Here is a 25,089-nt window from a genome sequence, read left to right as displayed (position 1 = left end):
TGTGGACGCCAAATCTCGATCGTGCTGTGGAAAGTCGGGACAAAGTTTCCGTGTTAACATGAAGGCTGTACGCCAAGCGGGTCATCTCTTTTTCTCTCTTTATACGACCTTCAACTCAGCCGCCAACTTCCACTCAACCTCTTTCTTGATCAACAAGCTTCAATCAACCTCTACAACAGCTCGTCACCATGCCAAAGTCAAACGAAACAGATGCGCCTTCCATCCAAGAGCTAGGTTCTCATATCGTGGTAGCTCGCGTTCGTATCAGAATTAGGGGATATCTTTTGTGGTTGTTAACAATACTTATATAGACCCCAGGTGGAGAAAGTGACTTTACCGAAGCCGGTGCACAGGAGAGCCCTCAACAAGTATGACTTTAACAACATTCAATGCATTGTGATAGGCTACTAATGAAGAGTAGGTCACAGATATTGGCCCAGCTGAATGCACAACAGACACTGATAGGAACACCATCACTACTGATGTAAGTAAATGATGCCATTTCCAAGATAGTTATTATAATGACCTATCCTGCAGGAGTTTACTAACAATGGCAAGAACAATGTGTCTGAAATGAGTCAGCAAAGTGATCTTGATGAGGCCATTTCTCTGCATAGGCAAACTCTTGAGCTCCAACTTCCACCCCATCCTGATCGATCCAGCTCTCTCAACAATCTTGCTTCTGCACTGTGGACCCGATTTGAGAAAGGAGGTCAGCAAAGTGATCTTGATGAAGCCATTTCTCGGCACAGGCAAGCTCTTGAGCTCCAACTTCCACCTCATCCCCTTCGATCCAACTTACTTAACAATCTTGGAAATGCACTGCTGCTTCGATTTGAGAATGGAGGTGAGCAAAGTGATCTTGATGAGGCCATTTCTCTGCACAGGCAAACTCTTGAGCTCCGACTTCCACCTCATCCCCTTCGATCCAGCTCACTTGACAATCTTGCTTGTGCACTGTTGCTTCGATTTGAGAATGGAGGTGAGCAAAGTGATCTTGATGAGGCCATTTCTCTGCACAGGCAAACTCTTGAGCTCCGACTTCCACCTCATCCCCTTCGATCCAGCTCACTTGACAATCTTGCTTGTGCACTGCAGACTCAATTTAAGAAAGGAGGTCAGCAAAGTGATCTTGATGAAGCCATTTCTCTGCACAGGCAAGCTCTTGAGCTCCGACTTCCACCTCATCCCCTTCGATCCAACTTACTCAACAATCTTGGAAATGCACTGCTGCTTCGATTTGAGAATGGAGGTGAGCAAAGTGATCTTGATGAGGCCATTTCTCTGCACAGGCAAACTCTTGAGCTCCGACTTCCACCTCATCCCCTTCGATCCAGCTCACTTGACAATCTTGCTTGTGCACTGCAGACTCAATTTAAGAAAGGAGGTCAGCAAAGTGATCTTGATGAAGCCATTTCTCTGCACAGGCAAGCTCTTGAGCTCCGACTTCCACCCCATCCTGAACGATCCAGCTCACTCAACAATCTTGCAAATGCACTGCAGAGTCAATTTGAGAAAGGAGGTCAGCAAAGTGATCTTGATGAAGCCATTTCTCTGCACAGGCAAGCTCTTGAGCTCCGACTTCCACCTCATCCCCTTCAATCCACCTCACTCAACAATCTTGCAAATGCACTGTTGCTTCAATTTGAGAAAGGAGGTCAGCAAAGTGATCTTGATGAAGCCATTTCTCTGCACAGGCAAGCTCTTGAGCTCCAACTTCCACCCCATCCCCTTCGATCCAGCTCACTCAACAATCTTGCAAATGCACTGCAGACTCAATTTAAGAAAGGAGGTCAGCAAAGTGATCTTGATGAAGCCATTTCTCTGCACAGGCAAGCTCTTGAGCTCCAACTTCCACCCCATCCTCAACGATCCAGCTCACTCAACAATCTTGCAAATGCACTGTTGACTCAATTTGAGAAAGGAGGTCAACAAAGTGATCTTGATGAAGCCATTTCTCTGCACAGGCAAGCTCTTGAGCTCCGACTTCCACCCCATCCTGAACGATCCAGCTCACTCAACAATCTTGCCTCTGCACTGTTGACTCCAATTTGAGAAAGGAGGTCAGCAAAGTGATCTTGATGAAGCCATTTCTCTGCACAGGCAAGCTCTTGAGCTCCAACTTCCACCCCATCCCTGACAATCCAGCTCACTCAACAATCTTGCAAATGCACTGTTGACTCAATTTGAGAAAGGAGGTCAACAAAGTGATCTTGATGAAGCCATTTCTCTGCACAGGCAAGCTCTTGAGCTCCGACTTCCACCCCATCCGAACGATCCAGCTCACTCAACAATCTTGCAAATGCACTGTTGACTCAATTTCAGAAAGGAGGTCAGCAAAGTGATCTTGATGAAGCCATTTCTCTGCACAGGCAAGCTCTTGAGCTCCAACTTCCACCCCATCCTGATCGATCCAGCTCACTCAACAATCTTGCAAATGCACTGTTGATCAATTTGAGAAAGGAGGTCAGCAAAGTGATCTTGATGAAGCCATTTCTCTGCACAGGCAAGCTCTTGAGCTCCAACTTCCACCCCATCCTCTTCAATCCAGCTCACTCAACAATCTTGCAAATGCACTGCAGACTAATTTGAGAAAGGATGTCAGCAAAGTGATCTTGATGAAGCCATTTCTCTGCACAGGCAAGCTCTTGAGCTCCGACTTCCACCCCATTCCCTTCAATCCAGCTCACTCAACAATCTTGCAAATGCACTGTTGACCCAATTTGAGAAAGGAGGTCAGCAAAGTGATCTTGATGAAGCCATTTCTCTGCACAGGCAAGCTCTTGAGCTCCAACTTCCACCCCATCCCCTTCGATCCAACTCACTCAACAATCTTGCAAATGCACTGTAGAGTCAATTTAAGAAAGGAGGTCAACAAAGTGATCTTGATGAAGCCATTTCTCTGCACAGGCAAGCTCTTGAGCTCCGACTTCCACCTCATCCCCTTCAATCCACCTCACTCAACAATCTTGCAAATGCACTGTTGACTCAATTTAAGCAAGGAGGTCAGCAAAGTGATCTTGATGAAGCCATTTCTCTGCACAGGCAAGCTCTTGAGCTCCAACTTCCATCCTCATCCCAATCAATCCAGCTCACTCAACAATCTTGCAAATGCACTGTTGACTCAATTTGAGCAAGGAGGTCAGCAAAGTGATCTTGATGAAGCCATTTCTCTGCACAGGCAAGCTCTTGAGCTCCAACTTCCAACCCATCCCCTTCGATCCAGCTCACTCAACAATCTTGCAAATGCACTGCAGACCCAATTTGAGAAAGGAGGTCAGCAAAGTGATCTTGATGAAGCCATTTCTCTGCATAGACAAGCTCTTGAGCTTCGACTTTCACCTCATCCCCTTCAATCCACCTCACTCAACAATCTTGCAAATGCACTGTTGACTCAATTTGAAAAAGGAGGTCAGCAAAGTGATCTTGATGAAGCCATTTCTCTGCACAGGCAAGCTCTTGAGCTCCGATGTCCACCTCATCCCCTTCAATCTGACCTCACTCAACAATCTTGCAAATGCACTATTGACTCAATTTGAGAAAGGAGGTCAGCAAAATGATCTTGATGAAGTCATTTCTCTGCACAGGCAAGCTCTTGAGCTCCGACTTCCACCTCATCCCCTTCAATCCAGCTCACTCAACAATCTTGCAAATGCACTATTGACTCAATTTGAGAAAGGAGGTCAGCAAAGTGATCTTGATGAAGCCATTTCTCTGCTCAGGCAAGCTCTTGAGCTCCGACTTTCTACCCCATCCCCTTCGATCTGACTCACTCAACAATCTTGCAAATGCACTGTTGACTCAATTTAAGCAAGGAGGTCAGCAAAGTGATCTTGATGAAGCCATTTCTCTGCACAGGCAATCTCTTGAGCTCCGATGTCCACCTCATCCCCTTCAATCCACCTCACTCAACAATCTTGCAAATGCACTATTGACTCAATTTGAGAAAGGAGGTCAGCAAAATGATCTTGATGAAGTCATTTCTCTGCACAGGCAAGCTCTTGAGCTCCAACTTCTACCCCATCCCCTTCGATCTGACTCACTAAACAATCTTGCAAATGCAATGTTGACTAAATTTGAGCAAGGAGGTCAGCAAAGTGATCTTGATGAAGCAATGTCCCTATTCCTCACTGCTACTGAATACCCCTTCCAATCTCCCTCTAAGCGCCTCCACATTGCAAGAAGATGGATACATTTTGCAGAGAGAAATCAACATAGCTCTGCAATTGATGCTTATGAAGCTTCCATACAGGCTTTACCACAGGTGGCTGCTCTGAGCTTGGATGTAGCATCACGACAGCATGCCATGACTGCAGGTAGTGATGGCTTAGCTCGGGATGCAGCTAGATGTGCTATTCGCTCTGGACATTTTGACAAAGCCATTGAACTTCTAGAAGCAGGACGAAGTATCTTCTGGTCACAGGTCCTATCTCTCCGCTCACCCTTTGATCAGCTCTACAAGATTGCACCGGAATTGGCAGATAAACTACGAAATATTGCAACTCAGCTGGAGATTGGATCTCATCGTGATGTTTTTTCTGACATTTTGGACAACAGGAAGAAGTTATCTATAGACCAGGAAGCAGCCCGACTCAATCGCCTTAATGAAGAATGGAATCAATCTATTGATACAGTTAGGAAATTGAGTGGATTTGAGGACTTTCTACGCCCATCCTGTTTATCCTCACTCAAAGCAGCTGTGTCAGAACATCCAGTTGTCATTCTCATCGCAAATCATGATGAAAGCCATTGCCTCATCATGACATCGACAATCACACATCACATCCCTCTTCCAAAGTTAGGCACTCCTAGGTTGAAGGAACTTGCTCAGATCATTCAGATAGCCTCTGGTGCACAGTCACCGAAATCACGGTTGCTCATTGATCAAACCCAAGACATTGATATAACACTTCTGGAAGAAGAGCGAGCAGGGAGGGTTAGCAGCTCTAGATCTTCAGATGACAAGTTCAAATTTGTTTTGAGGGAGCTGTGGGACAAATTGGTGAAGCCAGTCATTGAAATTCTCAATATCAAGGTCAGTCAATATATTTCTGCAGATGATGGTCCTACTTACAAAATATTATAGAAATCAGACAAAATGACTGTCCTGCAATGGTGCCCAACTGGTTATTTCACCTTTCTTCCCATCCATGCTGCAGGCTGCTATGATAACAAGCTAGCTATTGATTGTGCCCCAGATTACTTCATTTCTTCATACACTCCAACCATAGGGGCACTTCTGGCTTTGGATTCAGCTCCCACCACCCAATCATTCCAAATGATGGCCGTGATCCAGTCTAAAGGGCTGCCTTCTACAAGAAGGGAGCTAGAAAACATTCAGCAACATGTATCTTGTGAAGCTCTTGTTGAATTAGGAGTTCCTGGAGTACCTGCTGAAGTTGAAGCTGTTGCCTCCTGTCTTTCGAATGTGTCTATTGTTCACTTTGCATGCCATGGGAAACAAGATCCATTGAACCCACTTGACAGTGGGCTCAAGCTTGACAATGGGCTACTCCGAATCTCGAGAATTATGAAGGAAAAGATGCCAAATGGATCACTTGCCTTTCTCTGTGCTTGTGAGACAGCCATGGGTGATCAAAATCTACCGGATGAGGCGATGAGCATAGGTGCAAGCTTGATCTTTTGTGGATTTCGGCGGGTTGTCGCTACTATGTGGTAAGCTGTTATGGATTGTCCCTGTGAAAAATAAATTCTAATGGTGTTTATTGGGCTAGGGAAATGATGGACAAAGACGGACCTACTATTGTGGACACATTTTATAAAGAACTTTTCTCTGGTGGTCCTGATGGAAAACCGGCTCTTGAACCTGATATGACAAAGTCTGCCCTAGCCCTTCACCTTGCAGTCAAGGAACTCCGTTTGCAGGGTGTTTCATTCTGTCGTTGGGTTCCCTTTATCCATATGGGCAAATAATATGGGTACAATTATTCTGTACTGTATGTTTCAACTTCGTTTGGGATATTTTTTGTTTCTCTAAGGACCCTCGTTTGTCAAAAACTATGTCTATAAAAATTTAGCTGTGAGAATAAATTAGTGTGTTATTTAATTACCACTGCGTGTCGCAAGTAGTGTTGTTGGCAACAGCTCGCCATGCCAGTTTCGCCAGCCAGTGATCGCCGGCTGGCGAAACAAAAAATTAAAAACAGGGTGGCGAGACCTGGCGAAGTTTGCCAAAATTTCAGAGAATGGGTGACTTCCCGTAACACAAATTCACTAGATTTAAATAAATCGATGAGATCTAGGGTCTGTTGCCAGGATGCCGAGTCTTGTAAGGGTTCGACTTTGATGGAGGCCCTGTTTGGCACCCAGTTATAAACCTTAATCTATTCAGAGGGTACAGACCCCTCGAATAGATTTCAAACGCTGGAATCAACCCTGCCATCATGACACCTTTCCTTCCTGGGTACGTTTTCTTCCCACCTAGCTTAGTCAGCTCTACCTCATCCCTCTCTACTCTCCTACAGCTGAGGGCACTCTGCTCTCTCGTTATAATTTGAAGCCATTACAGAGTTTATTAGTAGTGCCAACTAGTGTTTGGAAGTTAGGTTAGTTAACCGGAAAATAACCGAGACTGGACCGAACCGTAACCGATCAGGACCGCAAAAATTACCTAACCGATCCTAACCGTAACCGCGGTCCGGTTAGTGGTTAGGTGTCATCCCAAAATATTCAAGACCAAACAAAAACCGGTTAGGACCGGTTATAACCGGTCTTTGTGTCCTAACGTTACACACAAATATTCCCCTGTTTAAACGCTTTCTAATGATCCAAAAATCATATTTTTTAGTGGAGAATTGACATATTTACGGTGAATTGAAATTTAAGTGACTATTTTCCTGTCGTCACATGTGTGATAATGTGACATTGATACAACAATGGCGATCCATGAGAAACGCTCACAGGTCGGGTGTACTCGACCTGCGAGGTTGTTTATGAAAATCGTGTGAGGTGGTGTTTCACCTACACACGCCTCGCTGGTGCATGCAGCATAATGCTTGTATTAGAAATATAATATAGGTTTGTAATTATGTTAGTACAGAGAAATAACCGGTTAGGACCGGTCATGTAACCGACCGCTAACCGTTACTAACCGATTATATCGGTTAGTAGCAGTCCGGTTCGGTTATTTTGGGTTTCGTGGCACAAGGTAACTGGTCTCGGTCTCGGTTAGAGCCCTTGAGGGCTCAATAACCGGACCGGACCAGACTTTCAAACACTAGTGCCAACGTCCTCTGGTTCCAAAATTCCCCTCCGAAGCTGTTTTTCCTTCCACAAACAATCTTCTCAGCACATAACTCACAGAACCACAGCATGTTCAGCTCAAGTTGACATTTTTCGGCTTCATTCTTTGTGTGTCCTACTTTCTGGCTGATATGATTGAGCATCAACTATAATACACCCATCCATGGGCCTGTGTGTCCTCAAAACAGCTCAGATGAGAGGGAAGTAAGTTTATTCATGTCAGGTGAATAAATCTAATCAGTTGGCATTACGGTTTATTTGCTTGATTAAATCGCAAGCCAGGGTACCCGTTTCAAACTCCGATAAGGGTCATATTTATTCGTTTATATAGATTTATGTTATGGGAAGTCACCCAATAACAGACCTTTATGGGCACATAAAATATCATCTATGGTTGTCAACGTCGGAAAATTCTGACTGCACGCCAAATTCCCCAAATTCCCTTTGAAAACCAATTCTTGTTCCTGATTTGAATGCTCCGATCCGTTGATCCCATCCAATTTTGATCTCGACAATACTTACACAGACCCAAAGCAGGCCTCAGCAGGGAGTCAGTGACGAAAAAATGATTGTGATTGCTGAGAAAAAAATCAAAGATAATAATAGGATACTATTTTGGCGCAAAATGACAGAAATTCAAATTTTTTCATTCGCCAGCATTTGCCAAGCTCTCGTGTACTCGACTCGCCAAGCCGGCGAGTGGCGAATGGCTTCGGAGGTTTTGCCATCCATATTAGTTGCAAGTCCCTTCCTTCCCCAAGCAGAACCAAGTCCCCGCAATCTCCAATAGCACTATTCGTCAACACACCGATTTTAATGACATACCAACACTGATGGTCATGAAACAATACCACTGTATCCAACCTGCCTCAACAGTGATGACCACGAACCCCCAGTACATCACAGGTTCAGATGAAGGGGTGCATGCAACGTTTGTCGATGGGTGAACACTCTTATGGCTGATTAAAATCGTCTAGATGAATGCGGGTGGACGTCATGGTGTGTTCTTCGTCAACTCAATACTAAACTCAACCGTGACCACTTTGTTTATCTACAGGTATTGTTGAATCTTCCCTCCCCGACATCTCCATGTTCTTCAATGATGCATCAATGAAATTGCATTCGGCGTTCATCATATTTACGCACACCACCTTCGAACCCTCACGTCGGCATTCGCATGGATGCCCTTACCCAACAACGACAATGCCGTCTCCCCTGGCCATCACCATAAACCACACCTGCACCCTCTTCACATTTACATCCCCATCTGCATCCGCATAAGCATCATCTGCGTCATTTATATTCACGTAGACCGTATTTCAAGTCTTAAAGTCGGTATAGCAGGGCTTCGGAAAAGTTGGACGTCAATAAGATGTTTCTTCGCATTACTACAGCCGATGAAATCAAGGGCATCATTACAAGTCAATCACCACCTAAGGCCAATCTTTCTTTACCAACTCTGGCGACGGTGACAACAAGTCAAGTTAAAATGGTTCCCTGCATGTACACCTCTACTCACAAAGACACGGCGAGGATGGCATAGGCGCATTCACGTCTATCAGGGTCAACAACCCCAAGAAGGATCAGCGTATGCCTACCCAGCTAGTCAGTCTGTCCCAAGAAGGAGATGAAGTCAGGCGTCAACAGCCAGGGGGTGGACAACAACCCAGTCGACTGCCTTGACCGGGTCAGGTTCAGCACAATCAGATGCCTGTGTTTGCGTCAGTTGTTATGGGCGCACTGCTGAATTTTCCGTTAATGAGAGGAGGAGGGGAGCGTGGGTGCTTTGGCTGGAGGAGGAGCAGGAGCAGGAGGTGAGTCCCTTTTTGCGATTTTCTAGGTGTGCGATCCTCAGACGTTCCTCGCTGGGGTTTGGTGTGTTTCTTCTGGCCTTTGGGGCCTCTTCCTTTGATTCTTCTTTTTCCCTCTGTCTCCTACTCTTCCTTTTCCGTTTCCATCCCACATGTTGTAGGGTTATCATACATCTTTCACTTTCGTTTGACTTAACTCTTTCCCTCCATCTTTTCTCACTTCTTGTCTTCGACTCGTTTTTAATTCGCCCTACTCTTTTTCTTCCATTTCGTTCCCTCTTCTCTTCACTCTGTCACCTCACTTTCATCCTTGACGCTAATGCTAATCGACTAATTTTCAAAGCCCAATCGTCACATCGCCCATTCCACGAATGCCCAAGGCCAGAGGATCTATCGACAATGCGGTCTCCCAGGATGGTATAGATACAACAAGTGCGTTGAGAAATGGGGCTCGGATCCGATGGGTCCTGGGATTCTTTGCAATTGGTAAGTCTCCATGTAATGTTCTCCTCCAAAATCCGGCTTGGGCTAACGAAACCCGACATGTAAGTGTAGGAAAATGATGAAACGTCTCGAGAATCGAGGAACCCTTGACAAGTGGCGTTCATGCACCAGTACCAGCACCAGCAGCAGCGGCCGTGGCGAAATATGCAAAACACTGTATACCCCCCTGCTAATCCTCGCTCTTCGCATGTACAACCGCTCTCTTTTACTATTTCACGGCCTATACGCATCCCAGTAGATCTGTCAAACACGGGGCATCTAACCACCTCCAGCAAGAGGAAATGGGGATAGAAGCAGCTGAGCTGGCGAGGTGTCAGCAAGGGGAGGGGTAGGGAAGTGTGTAGCAACGGCTGATTGTGTGGCAGGGAGTTCCGGCGATATAATCTTACAGTGAGTGCCACTGGCTTGGTTTCGTGAGGTTTCTTATAGCGCTTCGGTAGGACAATGAAATCAATGTTCTTCTACAATTTACAACCAAGAAGATGCGTACCTTATGAGTCAACTGTGCGTTTCCAGGTGAACACAGCCAGATCTTCGCTTAGGAGTGAGCAGTCAGAGACTGTCACCGGCTTCTTCCTTGCCATCACCCGTTCTGTTGATGGGACTTCACCTCCATCCGGCTCTTTCTCTACGAGGACCTAGCGACCACTCATTAACAGACAACATAGCCAGAATAACCCACTCCAACTCCGCCTCTCTCACTGCTCCCTCACCTCTACAGGCTCATGGGAGGTTGCAGCTGATATCTAGGATGATTACCGATATTCCAGGTTATCAATAGCCAGGAAGATGTCTGCTGTAAGACCAGACTCTCATCCCAGCATCGACACTCACTCGTTTCCCGGCATTGATTCTGTACCAGGGGGATAGCGGATTGGAAGACATTTTTTGACTCGCAGGCGTCCGTGTACACTCAAGCTAGTTGTTCATTGTCGCTAGCAAAGGAGATCCCCACCAACGCCTATTCATCTACCAACAACGCCTCACCGTCGTTCACCCCCACCCCAACTCAGAATCACAGACCCGCATGTGGTGGTGAAAGGGTATCTCCTCCGATCCTCTGCTACAAGCCAAATTCGCAGACTATGCTCAAGAACCAGCTGAGTTATCAAGGCTTCGGCATGGACAACAATTCTTGGCCTTAGGTACAGATAGTACTGGAACGCCACGGAGACCAGCATAGGTCTTATGAACAAACATATTATCCAAAACCACGGGTGAATGGTAGCGCCATCACCCCTGGTTTCGATATATGTAACTATGAGGCAAAATTCAAGTGAGTATGGTATGATACGTATCATAGCTCAGATTGAAACGTACTGGAGAATTTTGTTGAGCGCTAGTGGGGACGAAAAGCTCATCAGAGACTGAATTGTGAGGGTAAACCCCGCAAAAAGGTAACCAGTCGCTAAGAGGCAAAAATAAGCTGTCGGTAATGTGGAGGGAACCATGCTTATCCTACCGAATACACGCAACAAGCCCAACGCAAGATGGCGTTGCTTTGCACCAGTATAATAGTCAACATGCTGGAAATGATATGAGATCACGGAAGGTGCCATCGAATACCATACAACCTATGCGGAACCCACATTTGATGAGATGCTTGGATCGGTCACAGTAGGGTTGAGGCGGAAGGTCATTATAAGACAAGTGGGGAACCTTGGCCGCAATGCCAATGATAGGATCTACGAAGGAGTAGAACATCATTGGCATCAAACAGCAAGTTTGTTCTGGACTAGGATTTTCCATCGAATCCTATGAGAATGATTTAGGAGGGATCACCACATGTGTAAGCGAATATGTGCCTGCGTCGGGATCAATGGGGATGTATTAATGGGGGATGAAGAGTGGGATCAATACAGCGGTTATCGTCAGAATTGCAAGCTTTGCCCATAGTAATTTGCCTCCTTTCACGTCGATTGGGGTTTTACCATAGTTTGCAAGAGGCCATACATCCCGATAACAGTAAACCGCAAGGACAGTGGGAAGGACAAGAATATTATGCCAGACTAGAGAAATCCTCCACGCCGTGATGAATATCGGAATTGCGGCTAGAAGCAAGACCTACACCTGCCATAAAATGCGTAAAGCAATCTTTTGCAAATGGACTAGCACGAACGTATGTGATGGCTTGGGCGACCCGTTGACAGCTTTCGTGTGATAGGCACCATCCTCTGCATCCCCGGAGATCCTTAACAGTGATGATCTTCAGTCAGAGCAATGCCAGACCCCTTATCAGCCGTCCGACCATGAAAAGTAGAGTTGTGACACTTCCGAGTCCATTGCCGTTCTTCTCTGGGCTGTAAGTCGCGTCTTGCTCAAGACGACTGCCTATTGCACACCATCTGTCAAAGAGGAACTAATAAAGCAAGACGAATATTGAGAGGCATGCAGCGAAGAGCGGTAGAATGGAGTGTCACTTGGACTGTAAATGTGTCACTGTGTGAGTAGTGCGTAGCAGTGGGGATTCAAGTTCATATTCGACTTACGAGTTGCCTGACACCCGGAGAATTGACAACGAGGTGAATAAAGGTTCAGTTTGGACGAGGAACAGCATGGCTTGGTAACGTCACCAATCGATGACACCGGGGTCGACACCGACAACTTGTGAGAGTACCATGCCATGCCCCCTTTTGAATGAAAGCAAGATATACCAACATGGCATGTGAATTATCATCAACCGGTCCTCCAAGTTGTAAGTTCTTGAGTTGATCCTCAGAATGGTCGGCGGCCAGGACCCATGAATTTCATACTCATGATGCGAAGAAGGGACCTATTAGAATGAGTACATACAACTTTAGCAAGATTAGTTATAAATTGTAAGTTATCAGCAAAACGTCCACTCACCGCCCAGCTGGCAACTTTCACAACTATTCGGGGTTGTGAAAGTTGTTTGCCAGTGTACGTCGGATGTTGGTCGGATGGGTTCTTTGTTTCTCAATATTCAATATCATCAAATTGTTGGATCGTCACATGACGTTCTCATTCACTTTGCTGTGCGTCTACTCCTACTTTTCGCGCTTTTCTGTTGTCAGTATGCCGCTTTCAACATGCTTGTGGCATCGGATAATCAAATTTCTCATAGCTTCAGGCAGATGAAAGTGTCATTTTCGGGGACACAGCATTTCTTTCGGCCTTTCACATTGCTCTCACCTGACCTTCAACACAGCACACAATGGGCGCCTTGAGGCTTAGGGTTCTAGGGCTTTGCCGCGTTTCCTTCACCTCATTTTGTTGTGATGAGCGCTCCGGTGGAGAGAAGTCAAACAATGAACGGTTTTGTGCCTCGCCACTCACAATCTGCTAATTTAACGTCATTGGATGGTCGAGGAGTGAGTGCAGTCATTTTCCCCACATAGCATTATACTTATCATCGGGTGCAGGAGGGGCCTGCCAGTGCCACTGGGCCTCGTTACCGTATGTCAGATGAGCTGCTTACTCTCACATTCTCAATCGATCTTCCTACAGTTTACTATCGCCCTTATCAGGAAGACAGCACAATTGAATCGAGAAGCCCCGCCTACTCAAATGATCGTTTCGTCGGCCGTATCTTATCAAAGGCTGTCACGCCTCCGCATACCGCTTCTTCTCTCAAAAGTCACCTATGCGACATCGAGGGGTTTTCAGGATCTGAGAACGCGTCTCTGTATTTGTCACTTTCCAGCCAAATGATCTTGGATAATGCTTCTCGCCTCGCTCTCATGAACCGCTATGGCCCAGGCTCGTCAGAGAAAGAGCCTATGGTTCTGCTCATCAAGAATGTTGAAAAATGGTCGACTGGTGCACGTCAAACACCAGCAGGACTTCCTGAGAATCCACTGGCCAACAACATCAATTACGGTAAAGTCGTTGGCACGCAGCACTTCGCGTTCATGGTCATCTTATCACATTATAGTTTACTACTGCTATTACAATAAGAAGGGCGAAACCACCTCGAAAACGTCTTTTGATGAAGACGATCCCGCCTTGGGACGCATAAATTCCCTGTCCGTCGCACCGCCCTTCAATGTCTCATCTTTAAAAGCACGGCTCGGTAAAGCTGAGGGTATTGGTGCCAAGAATTTACAACTATTTGAGGACCTGAGCGCCGACAGTCCCATGAGCGATTTAGACGGTATAGCCCTTCTTACAGATCAGTCCCCCAGTTCCACGGCAGACGAACCGATGGCCTTTGTTTGCCTCAATTCTGTGGACTCGTTGCCGGAATCTAAGCCCCAGGAAGTCAAGACGCGAATTAAACTCAGAACCACAGATATGTTCGGTGACTCATTTAACATCTATAAATCTTAATATCCCTCCCTCATTCCCTGTATAGAGGCTGTATTCGATGCTCCTGCTTGGCTTCCAATAGTCAAGGGCGAAATTTTATCCTCCGACGGATTCAAGATTTTTTTTTTTTTTTTTTAATGTCAAATTATAGTCTATTGGGGCAGAGCCCCATGTCAGACTTTACAACTTTGTAGACTACCTAAGGCCCCTAATGCCTTATACCTGACCCCCAATGACTATCCCTTGCACTGATGGAGGCACGCCTGTGGCGATCATTCCCCCACACAGCCCGGCATGGAAACACTGTTTAGGGACACGTCTGACTGGCGAGCGGGGTAGTCCCATTCCCTTGCTAGATTGTGTTGTCCGGCTGATATGTGTTTCGGCTATTAAGTACCCGATTGCATTGCGAAAGGTACAGCAGGTGGGATGGAAGCGTTCAGGTGTAAATAGAGTTGAGGTTTGCTGTCCGTTTAGGATGAGATACCATGTGTTTGTCCTGAGATGGTGTGACTTGAGCTAGTTGTCCGCAAGCTGAAATGCGGGTAATAGAAAGAGGAGGGGTGGGCAAACCCGTCGGCTGAAGGCCGACTTAGCTGTCGCGTTTCCACGTATTCGTTAGAGTGCCTGTGAATATCTGGGTGCTATCTGTCAACTTCCTCGGACTCCAAATGAGACACGTCACCTATCGAGTCTCCTAGCGACGCCTTGAATCTTGCAGTCCTGCCTACAAACTTCAGCAGCTCCTTAATCCCCTCCATGCTCGCCAGGATGCTCTTGAGGTCCCTCGAGTGCCGTCCCAGTGCCCTATCCATGTCATATCTCTCGGCCGCATACGCCTGGCACTCGAAAAGGAAGTGGACCACCGTTTCCACAATATCCAGTCTCCCTATGTCCCAGCACATGTCGCACTTCCTGTCCCTGGCCTTGTTTATGCGGTATAGATAGCTGTTGAGGAGCACGTGTCCTGTCCGTAGCTGCATCAGTAAACTTGCCTGTGGCTTGGAGAGCACGTTGCTAATATTCCGGAACTTGCTGAACGGGAAGTTGGAGTCGATGTGCTGAAACCTTGCATATCGCGGTGAGTCCTTCCACGCTTCCGCCCACCTGATCTTCAGCTTTTCAGTGAACTCTTGCTTGACTGCCGCCGCGCTGTAGGGCAAACATTTTCGAAGGGCTGGTGGCAGCTCCTCTGGCGGGCTTGAGTCCCCCTGTGCTGCTTTCTTCGCCTCCTCGTCCACTCTTTCATTCCCTGTGACCCCCTTGTGCGCTGCCACCCACTTCAACACGAACTTGGCTGTACCTGTTGGGCCGGGAATGTCAGTCCCATCGTCCATGATCTCCGTTAGCCTCAAATACTCCATGACCAGATACTGCCCTGGCCCTGCCTTTCTCACTCCCGTCGATCTGATGAATGCCTGACTGTCAGTATAGCTGGTTACCGTCGACTTCCCCACTTCCGCTTGTCCTTGCAACATCCAGGCTGCTAGGATGGACCCCACGGCCTCACCCTCGAACATTGTGTGCTTCGTTAGCGGCCCCAGGTGGAACCGCAGAACTCTCTCTGGTTCATCGAACCCCTTCCTGTAGAGTACCGCAGCGGCACCAACACCCCCTTCGTACCCCGATCCGTCTGTGTAAATCTTTATATCTGCATCATCTTTCCCCTCATCCTTGATTGACTCTTCTTTCGAACCCGCTATGTTTGCTGTGAACGCCCTCTTGTATGTTGGTGGTCAAGTGTCTGGCCGTATCGTTTCGAACCGTCTTGGCCTAACCTTGAAGCATTCGATCAACTTCTGAAGGGGGGCAAGATGGGTCTTCGCTGGCGTTTTGCTGTAACTTTGAATCATGGCTTGCATAGGATGGCCAGGGGGCAGTGTTGCTGCCCGTACTGTTGCCGCATGACAGATCCATTCGAGCATTAGCCCCACCGGCAGAACCCCGGCATGTGCATCCAGCAGGTTGTTAGGTGAGGTCCACAGCCCTCCTGTAATCGCCCGCATGGCAATTCGCTGTATCTTACCCATTAACTTCAAAGCCCTCACCGATCCACTGTTGTTCCGCAATCCCTCCTTCTTGTGCGGAGGGACATACCACACATCCAGCGCATAGGTCATCTTGGGAACTGCCACCGAGATGTAGAGGAGCCGCATAAGCCTGGGCCGGATACCTCAACTTGTGCGCGTCAGCCTTTGAAACATCAGAACATAAGAGGTCGCCTTCGCTATCACTTCGTTTTCATGTATCTTCCACCTCAGCTGGCTGTCAACGTGCACTCCCAGATACTTATAACTCTCCACCTCCTTCACCACAGTCCCTCTCAGCCATAGTACAGGGTTCAGGCGGTCGCTGGGCTTCCTCGCTCTGGGTTGACAATGCATAACGGCGACCTTGCTGATTTCGAAATTGGAGTTGTGATCCCTTGCCCAGTCAAAGCCTCCACCCCTTCTTTCCATGTAGTTCTTCAGAGCCCGGGTCGTTTGTTTGAAGGTTTTGGCTGTTGCTATCACGAGCGCGTTGTCAATGTAACCAATAGCGTCTTCATCCAATCTTTGTAGGGCTTCCAGTAGGTCCGCGTTGTAGATTATGTAGAGCAACATCGATATTGGGTCCCCTTGACCTATACCATTAGCTATCTCGATCAGCTCCGAAACGAAGTCGTCAAATTTGAGCCTTGTTCTTCTCCCCTCCAACAGCTGTTCGACGAACTTCACGTAGGCTGTTGGTATACGCCGTTTCCTCAGGTTGTGAACCAGCCTGTCAGTAACTGCATTTGGGAAGGCCCCTTCCATGTCCAGAAACAGCACCGATGCGACCTTCCTCTTACCCCAAGCTGATTTTATCTTGCCTACTACGAAGTGTATGGCGTCCGTCGTGGTGCGACCTGGTCGTCCCCCAAAATGCGTGTCTGGCAGTAGAGTGTCCCTTTCGACCATGTGGCTAATGCCTTCCGCTACAATGGCCGTTAGCACCTTGGGGATCGTGCATAACAGGGCTATCGGACGGTAAGCTTTTGGCACTTCATAACTTGGTTTACCTGGCTTTCGCAGCACTGCTGTGGTGAACTCCTGCCACCCTGCGTAGTATGTCCTCAGCGTGAAGACGCCTCTGAAGAGGTGAACTAGGTACTCCAAGCGGTGCTCAAGGCACTTCTGAAGCACCACATTCGGGATTCCGTCTGGACCACACGCTTTGTACGGTGAAAGTCTTCTTATTTGATGTTCCACCTGTTCCAGGGTGATAGGCGGCAGTGGAGGGAGTGGGTCTGGATACACATAGTTGTCTGGGACTCTGGATTGGTCGGGTTTCCTAGGGAAGAATGTTTTAGTGAGGATCTCCGCTTTACCTTCGTTCGTGTTGATTTCCCATATAAGACCATTCACATCAGCGCCTGGGACCTTGAGGGTTGGCACTCTTGACTTCCCCCCATCGCCCGTTGGCTCCTTGAAGTAGTGGTTTGCTGTCCATAGGTCCTGCTCAGCAGCGTTCTCCAAAAACTCCTCCCAGTGTTCCCTTTTTGCTTCGACAATCGCCCCCCCATACGCGTTCCTGGCCTTCCATAGCTCTGTGTGCGACGCGTGATCTGGAAGGGCCCTGAACTTGTACGAAAGACGACTTAGCTTCTTGATTTCCGTCTTCTGCCTGCTGAGACCACTGTTCCACCATCTCTTTGAGTACGGACAAGGCTTGTTTTCAGGGATTCTGGTGCATATCGTGTCTTGAATAGCCTCTGTAAGGCCTTCGGCTGCCTCTCGGAATTGCCGCTCCATTGTTATTGGCTGAGGAGGAGGAATTTCGAGGAGGTGTGCAGCCAGATTTTCCTGAAAGTCTTCCCAGTCCACTGCTCTGAAGTTGTAGGATGTTGTAGCCTTTGCGTGCTCCTGTGGTAGGTCAATGTAAGTGGCTATAGGGAAATGGTCAGTGGCTGGTGGCCGCAGTGACGGATCCACTTCGCATCTGATGATCAGATCAAAGACTTCTTCTGTGCACCATACGTTGTCCAGGCGCAAATACCTTTTGGTGACCATATGTTCCAGAGTGGGCTGTCCCTTTGGCAATGCCATCTTCAGGTTCAGATCCGCTAACATCTCGATCAACTTCCCCGCGTCCGCCAATGCACTGGGCGTGAAGAGCCTGTCGTCTGTCTCCTCATCCCACATCGGATGGTGCCTGTTGAAGTCACCCACCAAGACCATGTGATCGTCCTCCTTCGATATGACCTCCGCTCGATTTGCACGTAAGAACTCGTGGACCGATCGTAGTGTTCTTGAGTGTGTGCAATCATTGTAGATGTTTATGATAGTTAGCCGCCCATACACGCCTGCCAGTTGAATGGCTGTGACATCGTTGGTTCCCGGTATGTTCATGATCTTCCAGGAGCTCGTCGCCAGAGCTGAGCTGACCCACATCACCGCCCTTGTGGCAGGCGCCCCGTCCCTGTACCGCTCTGCTGGTGCCACCGCCACGAAACCATTTGGCGTCCTTATGTTACCTGTGAAAGTCACATGCGGCTCCTGCACCAGCACAATATCCCACTCCTTACCTGATACCCTATTGTACAGTTCCAGGTGCACCTTCTGTGACTTGTTCAGGTTTACTTGTAAGATCCGTAGTCTGGTCAACTGTGGGTTCTGTTGTTCAGACATGAGTCAGGACTGTGGCAGGGGAGCTATCAGGAGGAGGCGAGCCATTGCTTGAGGCCGGGGGAGCTATGGGAGATTCTGGGTTAGGAAAATCTGGAGGAGGAGACTTAGCTGCTGGGGGCTTTGATTGCTGACATGCCCGTGACTCCTTGGCATACGGTCTCCCACCTGGGGCCGCAGGGTCAAAGTTGAGCTGTGTCTGCCTATACCTAGTCTTTTGTGAGCCTGTGTGTGCATAGTTTACCTGAACATCCACTGGCGGCACTCGTCGACCTTGCGAGGGATAGGACTGCTACCACGTCCACGATTCCCTTGCTGGGAAGAAAGGGATGTCGTTTGCTGGATCCCTCGCGTTGAGCTCATCGATTTTCCTGAGGAATGTCGGGCAACGGCGGTCCCAACTGGTGTGGTCGTCTGACTTGCAGGAGGTGCACCAGGTGACTCCTTGCTGGTTGCACTTGCTGGTCCAGTGATCCCTTGCTCCGCAGGTCCCGCATACGTTCACCTCCTTGGTGATCATGCACTCAGAGGCGACGTGATCCCAGCCTTGGCACTTGAGACACCTAATGGGCTCCTTCCTGCATTTCGCTATCGAAACTCTCTTGTGGCAAATCGACAACCCATTCACTATAGCTCGATTGGCTGTTTCTGCGTCAGAGAAGGTGATGATGATGTGGGCGAAACATTGGTCCGTACGCCTCCTCATCGGGGGCTTGATCCACCTAATCTTTGTCAGTACGCCCACCTGGATTCTGTTGGCTTCTTTTATTTCTCTCTTGTCCTTCTCGCTGTTGGTGTCGAGGTTCAATGGCACGTAGTAAGCAATAACATTGTATGACCTTGTCTTGAAAGAGGCTTCCAACTCCCCTAGTTCCCGCAGGAAGGCCTCTGCGTTTGCTTTGGAGGCCAACCACACCGCGCCTTCGTCCATAACCATTTCTACCAGGATCCCTCCATTTTGAAGCTTGATTGCCGACCTGACCTTGTGCTCTTGCACTGTAGCCTTACCCATCGCCTCCGAGAACTTGCCCACTAGGATCGAGTTTGCGCAGTCCCTGAGACTTGATTCCTTGGGCAGGTCGATCAGTGACTGCCGTTGCCTGATACTTTTTTTTGCCGCCAGCCGGGGATTAGCATCCAGTGGTGCCCCAGAGACCGCCCTTGTCAGTGCGTCCCTGTAAGGTGCGTTACCGATGCTTCCTGCCTGTTGTGCTGCCTTTTCCACTGCCCCCACTAGTTCTCCAGTCTTCTTTTCCAAAGCCGTCATTCCCTTCTCCAGCTCCTCAACCACCTTCTCCTTCAGCCCCTCCGTAAACTCTCTCAGATCGTTTGCCATCTCGTTGAACTGTGTATTGGCGATATCTCTGATCTTCTCCGCCACCTCCTCCAACTCGATCTCCTGCAGCAGGTACGCTACTGCGCGGACTGTGTTAATCGCCTGTCGTCCCATGCCTGGCATCGCTGCCACCTGGAATAGGGCCGAGGAAAGAGTGTCCAACGTGAGTGGTTCGCCTGCTGGCACCAGAAGGTCCCTGCTCTCCAGGAAATACCTTCCCTTTTCAGAGTCGGCAATCTCCTGGCTGTCCTCACCCACTACGACCGTCCCTTTCACTCTGGTCTTGATCTGTATCTCTGGCTCGACTGACAGAGTCTGTCATGTTGTTGTAGTTTTACTCTTTTGTGACGCCATTTGCGACGCCTGTGTCCTGGGTTTTCCGCCAGGCCCAGACATTATTCTGGGGTTGTAATATCAGTTTCTAAAACTAGTTTTAAAAGGTTGAAAAGCTGTAATTAGACCGGGTTTTTGTTCTGTAGTCGATAGGTTGCCCAAAATTTTCGGGGTCCTAGTCGGGGTGCCACGTGGTTCCGGTCCAAGAAAGGTTCCCCGGATTCAAGATTACGAAGAAAGATTATACAAATAGTATGTCACCCTGCAACAACTCAAGTAGCATTGGACACTTTCCTGATTTTATTCAGCATACAACTACGAAGGGTACATGGCTACAAACTCTGCTGGCCGACGCGGATGTAAGTTACTAAAAAAATTATTTCAATTTCAATATATAACACTTCTCTTGTCATAGTCGTGTTGTCCGGTGAGTGGATCTCTTGTTCAAGGAATATATTCTGAATAACTAGACACTGCCTCGTAGCCGCTGTCGAGCAGGTATAAGATTTGGTATAGGTCTTTATACAAATCACAACTCAAGATGACACTCTGACCTGGTTGAATTTTCTTTCCGCACTTCTACTACGTGATTCCACACCAAATGAATTCCACCTAGAAAGGTCTAGTAAATATGTAGATTGGATCTGTCGACATAGTCATCCATACAAACTACTTTCGTGATTTACTTATGAGATAGTAGAAGGGAAAGTGACATTAATCAGAATATTACATGTTTCACAACCTTGAGCTTGTCAATGCATCATCAGCTGAGTGACAAAAAATGATGGGCGCAAAAGCACGTACTGTCAGGTTCATTCATAAGAAACATAGTACCACTTAGGTTCTTCCTTCGTGCCCAAGAAATCTTTCGCTTTTTCGATAATTTCAGTTCGTGGAACTCTCCTTTGAGTGGAGAGGTTGGAGGCGGCGACAATGCAATAGACTGGGACTGATCCAGTTTTGTCGGGATATACGCTTACAATTCCGCTGAACCGTATACCGCAGTGTGCAGCTAGTCGGTGCAGGTAGATCATGACGGTGGAGAATGGCTGGTTCTCAACTTGGCTGTGCCGTTCTCAACTGCTTGCCGATAGATGACAGCAGGGTTAAGGAGGTAGCCAAAAACTTTAGGATGTCGAGTTTTTCATAGAGTCTGGAGAGGTTTAGCGGTCGCCATTGTGGAAAATTGTCCCAGGTGTGGGGAGGTGCGTGTAAAAGAAGCGATAACGAGGCCAACAACACCAAATATATGGCAACAGTCAATCACTGGCAAGCTTTACAGCTGATTGCGAAACGTTAGAGCAGCTCACTTCCCGTTCCAGCACAACCATCTGTTTGTTTGTTGATGGCCGGACATCAGCACCTTCCAAAAGCAGCACCTGCTTTGCTTCAGCTTTTCCCAGTCACCCTCACCTCCCCCTCTCCTCAAATAATAATGGCGCAGAATGGTCACCGAAGACAAATTGCATAACCTGTCAATAAAATGCTTGCTACCACGTCGCGTCAAATGTTCTGAAAAGCCCCATCGATCCGATTTATTTGGCTTTGGTGTCCGCCGCAAACAAACACACGGTTGAGCTGGAACGGTAACCGAGCTGCTCTAACGTTTCGCAATCAGCTGTAATACTACATTTTCTTTGTTCCTCCTCGTCATCCACAATGTCGTCCAACCCCAATATTAGCGGCTCCGCTGAACTAGGCAAGAGCTCCCGGTATATCGACTCGAGAGTCTACCTGACGAGGTAAAGCTCATTATCGAGGGGCTCAAGGGTGTGGTCAAGCACAACGAACTGCAGAATCAATATAAGCGCGAGTGTCTCGAACTCGAGAAAAATGTAAGGTTCGATTCCCTTGGATCCGTATTTTTTGTCATTGACAACCCGCTCTTACAGTACCTTTGGCCTCCAAAACCTGTTTACGATAGCCGACACGCGCTCATTTCTGGTACCGCTCAATCCACAAAGGAGGAGCTCGATAATGGCCTTAAATACCCCATCGAAGAGGTTCTCGGACCCTATCGCTCAGTTTCGCGAAACGTCACACCCTCCTCAGAGGGTATTCCTCACTTCTGGCTCACCGCACTCCAAAATCATATTACCCTCGCCGAGCTGATCACAGATCGCGATGTGGAAGCCCTCAAGCACCTTGTCGATGACTCGATGTTCAGCTCGCATATCTCGACGACAAGGAACTCTTCATCTTCAGCGCCAACGTTGATGACTCACCAGTCCGATCAAACGTCATTCTTCATCGATCACCCTTTCAACGCCATCCTGAACGATGCGATCACGAAAATGATAGTGATAATGGCGCCTGTTAACAGGGATAGAGTGAAAGCATTTACAAGTACCGCCCCCCTTCCTCCCATCTCCCTGCAATGTCCTCCGAGTCTCACCCCGTCCTTCCAAAACGGATTCTCGTAATCGGAGGTGGACCAACAGGCCTCGTCGCTCTCCGGAATCTCACAGAGCGCGGCCAGTTCGAGCGTGTAGAGCTCGTAGAAAGGCGTGATGATGTAGGAGGCGTTTGGTGAGCCTGTTGTTGTTCCTCGACCGCTAAGTACTCCTGATGACAACTCATTCAGGCACTTTGACGAACCGCCACGACGATGGCCCTCACCTGCGTATAAAGGCCTAATTGGAAACGTCCTCCCCGAATTTCTGTCCTTCTCAGAGTACCCGTTTCCCCCCTCGGCTGACCATGGCCAACCATTCCCCACGCTCACTGAAACGCACGAGTACCTACGTTCCTTCGCGCGCCCTTACGTATCTTCGGGGGCGATCAGGCTGAACACCGAGGTGATTCGGCTTGAGGAGGTGCCAAGAGGTGGGGGATGGAAGGTAGTAATCAGGGATTGGAATGATGGGGCGGAGGGCCAGGAGGTTGAGGAAAACTGGGATGCGGTCGTAGTTGCGATTGGGTGGTATGATAATCCTGTCTGGCCGGAGACGGACGGGTTGGAAGAGGTGAGGAAGAGGGGTCTTGCGAGGCATGCGAAGCGGTGGCGTGGACCCGAGGGATCTGAGGGCAAGGTAAGTGTCCGTTCGGGATGGTGACTTTTGGCTTACATTCGATTGCAGAGACTCCTTGTCGTTGGCAACGCAAACTCTTCCAACGAAATTGCAGCACATTCAGCACCCCTAGCCAAATCTCCCGTGTACCAAAGTATCCGTAGGCCCGCTTTCCCAGGATATCCCAGCCTCCCAGACGAACGAATTGTCATGGTGGCCCCCGTAGCTAAATACATCGTCAAATCCACACCAGAAGGCGACAAGATCGACGTAAAGCTCACCGACGGGACGGACATCCTCGACGTCGACATGGTGCACGTAGGCACGGGGTACAAACCATGGCCAGAATTTATCCACGTTCTCAAGCCTGGGGACGACTCGGAAACGCAGCACACCCCACTCATCTCAGACTTCATCATACCCCACCGCATCCCCTCTCTCCACCGCTTCATCCTCTACGCGTATAACCCCTCACTGGCCTTCATAGGCGCTCCGATGGTCTTCACCCCCTTCACCATCGCAGACGTCGCAAGCACCTGGCTGGCCCTTGCCTGGCTTGGTGAAACCCCATACCCAGATACCATAGAAGGACGATTAGAGTTTGAGAAAGCGCGGCTAGCGGCTGTTGAGAAGCGACGTGCGGGGATGGATAATCCGTCGTCGTTGATGGTGTATAGTGTATTGGGAAGAGATGAGCAGGAGTATGCGAGGGCGTTGAAGGCGGATGTTGTGAATGCTAGACCCGAGTTGGCGGAGGTGTTGCCGGAGTGGAATGATGAGAGGACGAAGCTGAGAGAGGCGATGCATAAGGCGAAGTATGATGCGCTGGAATATGTCAGGGCGCGGAAGGTGGTAGAATAGGCGAGTCAGATTTAGAAATAAAGAAGGATGGATACGCTTTGATGCTGTTGTCCAACAATGCTGACATAGTTCTGTCCAGCTTGACTGTAAGTCTGTTATCCTGTTTAACGACAGTACGAAGACGTGGTTCAAAAATTATAATTTTTCTGCAAAACATTGAACGGAAAGAGCGTGTTCCATGTACTGTTGCATCCGTTGCCCGACTGGCCGAAAAGCATAACTACACATTATCAAAAAGTGACATTATCTTTTAGACAGATGCAGCCTGATTAGTTGACGGGCGGAAAGAAAAAATCCCACTTACCGGCTCGCACATCTATTTGTAACAGTCATGTCAACCGTAAATTGAGTGCGGAAATATCGAATACTCACATGCCAGTTCTCCGACCGAGTTTATTGCCATGTAACCGGTAAAGCCTCTGTCTTTGAAGGAGAGATATGACTAGAAAGAATGGGGAACATAAAAATAAAATACCTTGTGGACTGGGGCTCCTAAAGTACATGTAATGTTTTCAAGTTCGTGGGCATGTCATGCAACCACCAGGCCTGAAAAAAAAAAAAGGACTTCACCTAAAAAAAGAGGTTGAGGAGTTCCGGAGGATGACCACACAACACAGTGAGCCTGTAGGAGTATATACAGTTGAGTGCAAAAAGAATGAAGGTTGGTTCATTTTTCTGGTTCTTTCTAAGAATCTATTGTACCTCAAATGTATTTGTGTATTCTTTTACATTATGTAGTTGTGTTACACTTCCCTTGGTATGGACTAATTTCAGTGAAAGCTGGAGCCTTGAAAAAGTTTTTATTCTGGAGGCCATTTTTGGCATCTGAAAAAAAAAATATGCACTAACTGGGGAGGTATCCAGAACATACCTCTGGTCAACCTGAATGAGCCTATCAAAGAATTAGTTAAAAATACTGAGTGGTTATGCTTGTAGAGCCTCCAGAAAATGGTCATTTTGTGCTATTTTGGTCATTTTTGGCCTGTTTTAGACAAAACAAGCCATTTTCCAAAGCCTCTACAGACCTAACTGCTCCGCATTTTTTGACTGATTCT

At 48.1% G+C, this 25,089-nt stretch overlaps 6 protein-coding genes across 6 annotated transcripts; 2 read left to right on the top strand and 4 right to left on the bottom strand.

Annotated features, from left to right (window-relative positions):
- Positions 1-10,561: 10,561 nt before the first annotated feature.
- Positions 10,562-10,879, bottom strand: LACBIDRAFT_300520 (uncharacterized protein; the record flags this gene model as incomplete). Its single annotated transcript, XM_001883058.1, has 1 exon — positions 10,562-10,879. The coding sequence occupies one exon, from the start codon at positions 10,877-10,879 to the stop codon at positions 10,562-10,564; it is 318 nt and encodes a 105-aa protein (XP_001883093.1).
- A 217-nt stretch (positions 10,880-11,096) lies between these two features.
- Positions 11,097-11,758, bottom strand: LACBIDRAFT_300519 (uncharacterized protein; the record flags this gene model as incomplete). Its single annotated transcript, XM_001883057.1, has 3 exons — positions 11,097-11,333; positions 11,439-11,629; positions 11,698-11,758. 3 exons carry the CDS (start codon positions 11,756-11,758, stop codon positions 11,097-11,099), a joined length of 489 nt encoding a protein of 162 aa, XP_001883092.1.
- Positions 11,759-12,847: 1,089 nt separating this feature from the next.
- LACBIDRAFT_329067 (uncharacterized protein) lies at positions 12,848-13,868 on the top strand (the record flags this gene model as incomplete). The annotated part of the gene is made up of 3 exons (XM_001883179.1): positions 12,848-12,910; positions 12,962-13,418; positions 13,474-13,868. The coding sequence occupies 3 exons, from the start codon at positions 12,848-12,850 to the stop codon at positions 13,866-13,868; spliced, it is 915 nt and encodes a 304-aa protein (XP_001883214.1).
- Positions 13,869-18,785: 4,917 nt separating this feature from the next.
- Positions 18,786-19,952, bottom strand: LACBIDRAFT_300515 (uncharacterized protein; the record flags this gene model as incomplete). Its single annotated transcript, XM_001883056.1, has 1 exon — positions 18,786-19,952. The coding sequence occupies one exon, from the start codon at positions 19,950-19,952 to the stop codon at positions 18,786-18,788; it is 1,167 nt and encodes a 388-aa protein (XP_001883091.1).
- Positions 19,953-20,477: 525 nt separating this feature from the next.
- LACBIDRAFT_329065 (uncharacterized protein) lies at positions 20,478-21,196 on the bottom strand (the record flags this gene model as incomplete). Its single annotated transcript, XM_001883055.1, has 4 exons — positions 20,478-20,529; positions 20,717-20,774; positions 20,967-21,105; positions 21,143-21,196. 4 exons carry the CDS (start codon positions 21,194-21,196, stop codon positions 20,478-20,480), a joined length of 303 nt encoding a protein of 100 aa, XP_001883090.1.
- Positions 21,197-21,821: 625 nt separating this feature from the next.
- Positions 21,822-24,073, top strand: LACBIDRAFT_294710 (uncharacterized protein; the record flags this gene model as incomplete). Its single annotated transcript, XM_001883178.1, has 5 exons — positions 21,822-21,874; positions 22,087-22,462; positions 22,492-22,691; positions 22,747-23,194; positions 23,243-24,073. The coding sequence occupies 5 exons, from the start codon at positions 21,822-21,824 to the stop codon at positions 24,032-24,034; spliced, it is 1,869 nt and encodes a 622-aa protein (XP_001883213.1). The 3' UTR covers positions 24,035-24,073.
- Between the last annotated feature and the right edge of the window lie 1,016 nt (positions 24,074-25,089).

This window comes from Laccaria bicolor, genomic scaffold (assembly GCF_000143565.1).
Source record: "Laccaria bicolor S238N-H82 LACBIscaffold_19 genomic scaffold, whole genome shotgun sequence".
NCBI classification, from domain to species: Eukaryota; Fungi; Basidiomycota; class Agaricomycetes; order Agaricales; family Hydnangiaceae; genus Laccaria; species Laccaria bicolor.
Note: the sequence above shows the minus strand (reverse complement) of the source record. Positions and strands in the feature narration are given on the sequence as shown.